Here is an 8864-nt window from a genome sequence, read left to right on the forward strand (position 1 = left end):
ACACATGAATATCCAACAGGTTGTGAACAATTAACCATTTTATTTTTTTTGCAAGTAATTCAATCAACAGAGTGTAGAATACATGCCAGTCCACAGTCCTAAAGTCTTAATCATTACAAATAGTAAATACAGACAATACCATAGTGATCATAAAAAAATAGGAAGATTTTTGAGTGAATAAACTTAATATTTCCACAATGCTGGTAATAGCTGATGTCACTGACTACACTTACATAAACTAAAAGCTAGTAAGCTGTGAAAAGGGAAACCCTGATATAAAATCAACGTTGTGGTAAATACGATTTTATGAGCCACTTCTCTGTTTCTCCAATTTTTTCAAAACATACAGCATTATAATCACATTGATGTAATCATGCATGTTACATAAAATGTGGTATTTTTGTGTGGTATTTTTCATTTTATTCACTACTTCATTTACATTGAAAGGAAATATTTTCATAGTTTGAAAATAGCAATCCAACATTTGCTCCTGTAATTCTGTTAAAACATTGAAATCAAATATATTCTACTGTAATTCTTTTTAAACAATAACATGTTATAATGTTTGCGTTGTCTGACATTTTTTGTATTTGTTTGAATGGTCACTTAACTTTCACAAGACATAAAAACTGTTTTTGTTCTTATTTTTTCAGTCGGTACAGTACTGACTGGTGTGTAGAGAAAACTATTGAAACAGGTTGTGATCACCCTTAATTATTTATTTGTATACCTAGATTGCTCCTGCTACATATTTTCATTACTTAAGTTCAATTTCCTGTACCCCTTTGACATATATCTTACATTCTCCACACTACCTTTACTCTCCACAAAGACTTCTTTACAATCCACCCAGATTCCCTTACCCTTCTTAAGGACTGCTACAGCTGCTTTCTCTGCTGCCTCTCCTGGTGTCTCTGCATCTTTTGCTGCCGCAGCTCCAACTACCCCCCCTCCTATTCCTCCGACTAATGCTGCTGTCCCAACAACAACTCCTGCAGCTATGCCTAACCCTGCACCCACTCCAATGCTTGCTCCGGTCTCCACCGCAACTACAGCTCCTCCTGCTGCTGCTCCTCCTGCTGCTCCTGCTGCTCCTCCTGCTCCTGCTGCTGCTGCTGCTGCTACTCCTCCTGCTGCTCCCGCTACTCCTCCTGCTACTCCTCCTGATACTCCTCCTGCTACTACACCTGCTACTTTTGCTGCTGTTGCTGCTGCTACGTTTGTACTTAATTGTCCCATTTGCTTTGCAAGAAGTAAGAGTACTATTGCTAATGGCACTGCAACCCCAAGTAGAGCTCCTATCACTACACCTGTTGCTACCCCCGACAATTTGATCAGGAGTTTCTTTCTCGCGCTTTCCTTGGCTAGTTTTTCGATCTCTTCCTCTGACATCTGTCTGTTTGACTCTCTAAGACTCTCTATCTCTGCTTGTATTAATCTCTCTGCCTCTTGGAGCATCTCGTTTGTGTAGCATCCTCCTCCGTTCTCTCTCACCATCTTCTCTATGGTGTTGAGTAACTCTGTTACTTGGTACTGGTTGTTCCTGTACTCATCCTGCTGACTGTTGTTCCAGTATTTGTTGTCGATGACGTGACAGCGGCCACCACATTTCTCCACAAGCTTGTTCAGTTTCATATTTGTTTTCACAAAATCCTGAATAGTTTTTCCTTCAGGAAGCTGGTCACCGTAAGTGAAGAGAACTGTGGCATAATTGAAGGCCTCTGGTGAAAAACATTCCTCAATTTTTGTAATGACTTGTTCCTCGTGGACTGTGTACCTGTCCACTCTAAGCACAATGAGAAAGGCATGTGGCCCCGGAGAACATTCTACAATACATCTCACTAGTTCAGGTTTCAGCTCCTCTTCAGGGATGTTTGTGTCAAAGAGTCCAGGTGTGTCTACTACAGTGAGCTTTCTTCCACTGATGATCTTGGTCTTTGCTTCGCACATGTGCGTTTCGGAGTTGGCTGAACGACCTATCTTGAACTCTTCCTTTCCTCCTCCAATGATGGTGTTTCCTGCACTGCTTTTGCCACTTCCTGTTTTCCCCAGCAGCACAATCCTCATTGGGTTTGACTCTATAGGGAGGAGGGGTTGTCATTATGACTTAAATGTATTTTTATGGACACACTGTGCATATTGTTTATAGTAATATACATGTATAATCACAAACATCTCTAAAGGATCCCTGTGTCATTAATTAATAAATGAATTGGAAAATAATTGTATCTTCAATATTGCATTAAAGCCAGAGTCCTTAATTGAACCAATAATGAAGTGGTCACCTCTACTTTGGTAAACAGCTGAGGGATGAGCCTGGAGAAATGTAACCACTTTCAAATTCATAGACAGAGATACTATCTGACCAAAATGATAGTTTTAACAATGTTTTGAGGTTAAACAGTATTTGTTCACGTTTACATTGTTTACAAAGAGAGTAAAACAAGCATAACTATATATATTGAGTTCTGATGGGGTATGACAGGAGAATTACCTCATGAGACATAAGATATATATTTCAAGAATCAATGGGTACATATAATTAACTTAAAAGTCCAAAACTGTATGTATTAATTGCTGATTGCACCTTTAATGAAAATATGTGCTTAAAAGTTCATTAACAATAACTAGATCATGTTAATCCAAGATTGCGTAGCAGTCAGGCGTCTTTGTCTTCGTCTTGTCGTGTCTCGTGTATATATATTTTTTTCTTCGCATATATATCGTATATATTTTTTTAAATATTTTTTAACCTCAACTTCAACATACTCTCCTGAAACCCGCCTCACGCCATGTGATATGGCTCTGCTATTTTCTTTACTTTAGAACCGGAACCCCCAACAGAAGCTAGCCAGCTAACTAGCTACTAGCTAGTAGTCAGTTAGCCACTGCTAGTAGTCATCAGCTAACCTTTAGCCCGGTCAACTCCTGTCAGTCTGCACAGCGCGATTCAACCCAGAGCATACCGGACTTATTTTTCTACACATCCTACTGCAAGCTCTGAACCTTTTCATCCGGATCATTGCAGCTAGCTAGCTGCTATCCGAGTGGCTACTCCTGGCTAAAGTCTCTGTCCCGAAGCAAGCACCAGTTAACCTGGAGCTAGCCTATGCTAGGCCTATCTCCCGGCTAGCCGAAGAGGACCATCAGCCACTCTCTTCAGCGAGCAGGCCTTTCTAATCGACCTGGCAGGGGTATCCTGGAAGGATACTGATCTCATCCCGTCAGTAGAGGATGCCTGGTTATTTAAAAAAATGCCTTTCTCACAATCTTAAATATGCATGCCCCATTCAAGAAATTTAGAACCAGGAACAGATATAGCCCTTGGTTCTCTCCAGACCTGACTGCCCTTAACCAACACAAAAACATCCTATGGCGTTCTGCATTAGCATCGAACAGCCCCCGTGATATGCAACTTTTCAGGGAAGCTAGAAACCAATATACACAGGCAGTTAGAAAAGCCAAGGCTAGCTTTTTCAAGCAGAATTTTGCTTCCTGCAACACAAACTCAAAAAAGTTCTGGGACACTGTAAAGCCCATGGAGAATAAGAACATCTCCTCCCAGCTGCCCACTGCACTGAAGATAGGAAACACTGTCACCACCGATAAATCCCCTATAATTGAGAATTTCAATAAGCATTTTTCTACGGCTGGCCATGCTTTCCACCTGGCTACCCCTACCCCTTTCAACAGCACTGCACCCCCCACAACTACTCGGCCAAGCCCTCCCCATTTCTCCTTCTCCAAAATCCAGTCAGCTGATGTTCTGAAAGAACTGCAAAATCGTGACCCCTACAAATCAGCCGGGCTAGATAATCTGGACCCTTTCTTTCTAAAATTATCTGCTGAAATTGTTGCCACCCCTATTACTAGCCTGTTCAACCTCTTTTTCGTGCCGTCTGAGATTCCAAAAGACTGGAAAGCAGCTGCAGTCATCCCCCTCTTCAAAGGGGGGGACACTCTTGACCCAAACTGCTACAGACCTATATCTATCCTACCCTGCCTTTCTAAGGTCTTCGAAAGCCAAGTCAACAAACAGATTACCGACCATTTCGAATCCCACCATACCTTCTCCGCTATGCAATCTGGTTTCAGAGCTGGTCATGGGTGCACCTCAGTGACGCTCAAGGTCCTAAACGATATGTTAACCGCCATCGATAAGTAACAATACTGCGCAGCCCTCTTCATTGACCTGACCAAGGCTTTCGACTCTGTCAATCAACACATCCTCATCGGCAGACTCGACAGCCTTGGTTTCTCAAATGATTGCCTCGCCTGGTTCACCAACTACTTCTCTGATAGAGTTCAGTGTGTCAAATTGGAGGGTCTATTGTCCGGGCCTCTGGGAGTCTCTATGGGGTTGCCACAGGGTTCAATTATTGGACCGACTCTTTTCTCTGTATACATCAATGATGTCGCTCTTGCTGCTGGTGAGTCTCTGATCCACCTCTACGCAAACGACACCATTCTGTATACTTCGGGCCCTTCTTTGGACACTGTGTTAACAGCCCTCCAGGCGAGCTTCAATGCCATACAACTCTCCTTCCGTGGCCTCCAATTGCTCTTAAATACAAGTAAAACTAAATGCATGCTCTTCAACCGATTGCTGCCTGCACCTGCCCGCTTGTCCAACATCACTACTCTGGATGGCTCTGCCTTAGAATATGTGGACAACTACAAATACCTAGGTGTCTGGTTAGACTGTAAACTCTCCTTCCAGACTCACATCAAACATCTCCAATCCAAAGTTAAATCTAGAATTGGCTTCCCATTCCGCAACAAAGCATCCTTCGTTCATACTGCCAAACATACCCTTGTAAAACTGACCATCCTACCAATCCTCGACTTCGGTGATGTCATTTACAAAATAGCCTCCAATACCCTACTCAATAAATTGGATGCAGTCTATCACAGTGCCATCCGTTTTGTCACCAAAGCCCCATATACTACCCACCACTGCGACCTGTACACTCTCGTTGGCTGGCCCTCGCTTCATACTCGTCGCCAAACCCACTGACTCCAGGTCATCTATAAGTCTTTGCTAGGTAAAGCCCCGCCTTATCTCAGCTCACTGGTCACCATAGCAGCACCCACCCGTAGCACTCGCTCCAACAGGTATATCTCACTGGTCACCCCCAAAGCCAATTCTTCCTTGTTTATTCCATGTGTAAATGTGTGTTTTTGTTTGTGTCGCACTGCTTTGCTTTATCTTGACCAGGTCGCAGTTGTAAATGAGAACTTGTTCTCAACTAGCCTACCTGTCACGTTCCTGACCTGTTTTCTGTTGTTTTGTATGTGTTTAGTTGGTCAGGGCGTGAGTTGGGGTGGGTATTCTATGTTGTGTGTCTAGTTCGTCTGTTTCTGTGTTCAGCCTAATATGGTTCTCAATCAGAGACAGCTGTCAATCGTTGTTCCTGATTGAGAATCATATATAGGTGGCTTGTTTTGTGTTGGGGATTGTGGGTGGTTGTTTCCTGTCTCTGTGTTTGTGTTCTGCACCAGATAGGACTGTCTCGGCTTCCACGTTTGTAATTTGTCAATGTTCATCGTTTATTGTTTAATTAAACATGTTGAACACTAACTGCGCTGCATTTTGGTCCTCTCCTTCATCCCAGGAAGAAAGCTGTTACACTACCTGGTTAAATAAAGGTGAAATAAAAATATATCAATAAATACTGTATATGAATCAACTAAACTACATGACACAGTTGCTAAAAGAACTACAAGCAATGAATAAGAAGATACTCTCCATGCTTGTTGACTAATGTTTTTCTGTTTGAGGAAGCGTGACTATTTGTTTGATCCGAAAGAGTGAAGGAACATAGGAGCTCTCTAAGCAACTCCTCTGTCTTTCTGTTATATTGTATCTAAAGTTTAAGTTCAGAGAAAATGTCCCACTTTGTTTAACTAAATGGATCTTCCTAGATTCTCTATAAAGTATCTTTATGGTGAGATGACTCTGGTACATTTCTCATTTGTAGCAGAATAAATATAAGTGATAATCTCAGGATCAAACTTTAATGTGACTTTCTGGCATCATGAAATTATATGATCTACTTCCCCAGAGTCATATGAACTTGTGGATACTTTTTTTTATATATCTGCGTCAAATATGAAGGAAGTTAATAGGTCGTTTTGCAACCCAATGCTAACAAGTGTTAGTGAAATGACTGGGAGTCTACAGGAACGTCCCATAGAATTCCAGTCATTGCACTAACGCTACATAGCAAAAAAAGTTACTCTAACTCTGGGGAAGTAGATAAAGGGCCTCATTGCCAAAACCCCAAACTATCCCTATTAAATGAGGGATAGACGTAAATTAATCAATAATCACATTAAATAAATAATACTCTTCTGAAATGACTTTGTCAAAGCAACAACATAACTAGTGCTTTAATGATGGTGAAAACTTGGAGAAATGTTGGGGTTAAATGCATTAAAATCTTCCTAAAAGTCACAGAGGGTGAACGGAGGAACATGTCAAAATGCAGAATTTTGTGCACTTTTGCAAGTCTTTAGTCATACAAGTCAGATTTATTGAATTCTCCATGTGGACTATATTAAAGGGCACTTCATTTAACATAACAGGCTTTTAAAATTAATTATTGGTGCTCAATTTACATGGAATGACCCTTATAGCTGTTGAGATTAAATAGCCTTCTGCATGTATTGTTTGGAGGAAATACTGTTGAGATTGGAATATTTAAAAAAATCTACATTCATAAAGTACTAATGATTAACCAATTGAATTTAATGTTTATAAAGAGTAAACATTTCATGGTTACATTCATGATGGATCCCAGGTTTTGTCTGAGCATGTAACGGCTTCATTTGATGAGAGCACATGGCTAATGGAGTTTGTTTGAGCTGAAGTGAGACCTCAAAGAAAATGGACTCATCACTTCCTTGTACAACTTTTTGTTTTCTTGGTTTGGTTTGGATGTTTGTCTGACGATTTTAACTTGCATGGTTTTTAGAGTAAAAAGTTAGAGTCATTTATATTTCTGGAAACAAAGCAATTGAACATAATAGGTAAACCAGAATGTGTTGAAACATAATCATTAAAAAACATATAAATGTTTAAATGAAAGTATTTTGTTGTTGGCCTCTAATTCACTCTGCTTGCCCAACCCAAATCTAAAACCTGCCACTTTTCCAACTTTTCACATCATAACCACCTGCACCTAGTTCATTAAGTCAAGGACTCTATAGTCTAGAAGTCAGTAATCTAAAGATAAGCAATAGTGCAGAAAGAGCCTAGTCCTGATTTAATTAAAGCTCTGACCAGGAAACCACCCCATAATATAATCTAAAATAAAAAAAAATGTTATATTTAACAGACTCACCAGACAATGAAGCCATCTTCTCATGAGACAAGTATCCTCTTCTCAAATGACAGAATGTGAACTTAAAACAATCTATAGAGCTATGAGGAAGTAATGGCGTTTTGAAACCTTCAGGTGCTATGTCGAATGTGCCAAAATAAATGTAAAGAATCTCCCCCCGCCCTACACATGGCTGCACGTTTCATGACAGGAAGATGTTCCTTGCCCTCTGCCTTCGTTCACTCCGCTTAACAGATCTGAGACAACTGGTAAGGTGTAAGCAATAGCTCCATCTAGTTTCCACCATATTGCTTTCCCATATCCAGTCCTATCAGATCTATGAAGGGGAGTAAATGAGAGCAGAGGGGAGGGAACATCTTCCTGGAATGGCACGCAGCCATTGTCTCTTGGTCTCTCTGTAGTTCACCATAACTACATGACATGTCATACAGTAACACTGACCTTGATTGTATGACAGTCATAAAACCAAACAGAAAGGTTAGAGTTGTGTGATGAATTCTGTTTGTAGGTGTTGAGACCCTTGAGATTAAATGCTGCAAGATGTTGTATGAGAAATACAAAAATATCTACATTCACGAAGTACTGAAGAGTAACCTATTGAGTTAAATGTTTATCAAGAGTAAACATTAGGAAACTCTATATTTTACTTTCTCTTTCAACAGGAAAAGGCCGGAGAATATGACAGAGATACAGGTCCTCAATCTCAACAGCGGAGCCTAAAAGTAGTAACTCTGATCCTGACCACAACCAAACCTATAAAGCTCCTCTCTACCCCCCAGGACTATTTTTTAAATATACTTTAATGTAGTGATCATGTGTACGGACCCCTCCTTGCCGTAAAGATAAGTGTGACGCACCCACCCATGCACACACACACACACACACACACACACACACACACACACACAAAATCTGCTTGCCCAACCCAAATCTAAAACCTGCCACTTTTCCAACTTTTCACATCATAACCACCTGCACCTAGTTCATTAAGTCATGCCCAGCCATGTCTGGCTGTTTCACAATCTATCATCACATCCTGCTTAACAGAGAGAGAGAGAGAGAGTAAAGAGAGAGAGACAGAGAGAGAGAGAGAGACAGAGAAAGATCAGTTTTGTTTTCTCAGAAGAGTGTGGGAGGTGTTCTGCCAGATACAAACAGAAAGAGAAAGAGAGCCTCTGTACTGCTGTTGTGTGGTGTAGATGCATAATAATTGCTGACAAATGTGATACACTCTTATTGTTTTATAAATAGACCAATCAACAGAATGAGGAATCCTTTAGAAGAGAAAATCATAATAAATATATATTTTTTAAAGACTTTAAAGACTTTTGTCCATAAAAAAGCATAGGTCGCTGTGTGCTTCTTTAGCAGTTCAACAGTAGTTTTGTTTAGCTTTTGCTGATGAACACTGACATACACCAGTATTCTAGTCCAGTAGCCATCTTGTCCAACAGATAACCTTTGAACCTTTGACCTTTGGGCCTAGGGTCACAGACTGTCATCGCGCAGGGGTCCAGG

General features: G+C 40.7%; 1 protein-coding gene across 1 annotated transcript; it reads right to left on the reverse strand.

Annotated features, from left to right (window-relative positions):
* Positions 1-7512, reverse strand: LOC129835367 (GTPase IMAP family member 9-like). Its single transcript, XM_055900997.1, has 2 exons — positions 7347-7512; positions 1-2078 (listed from the first exon to the last, which is right to left on the reverse strand). The coding sequence occupies exons 1-2, from the start codon at positions 7360-7362 to the stop codon at positions 745-747; spliced, it is 1350 nt and encodes a 449-aa protein (XP_055756972.1). The 5' UTR covers positions 7363-7512; the 3' UTR covers positions 1-744.
* Positions 7513-8864: the final 1352 nt, after the last annotated feature.

Source organism: Salvelinus fontinalis, chromosome 36 (assembly GCF_029448725.1).
Source record: "Salvelinus fontinalis isolate EN_2023a chromosome 36, ASM2944872v1, whole genome shotgun sequence".
Taxonomy (NCBI): domain Eukaryota; kingdom Metazoa; phylum Chordata; class Actinopteri; order Salmoniformes; family Salmonidae; genus Salvelinus; species Salvelinus fontinalis.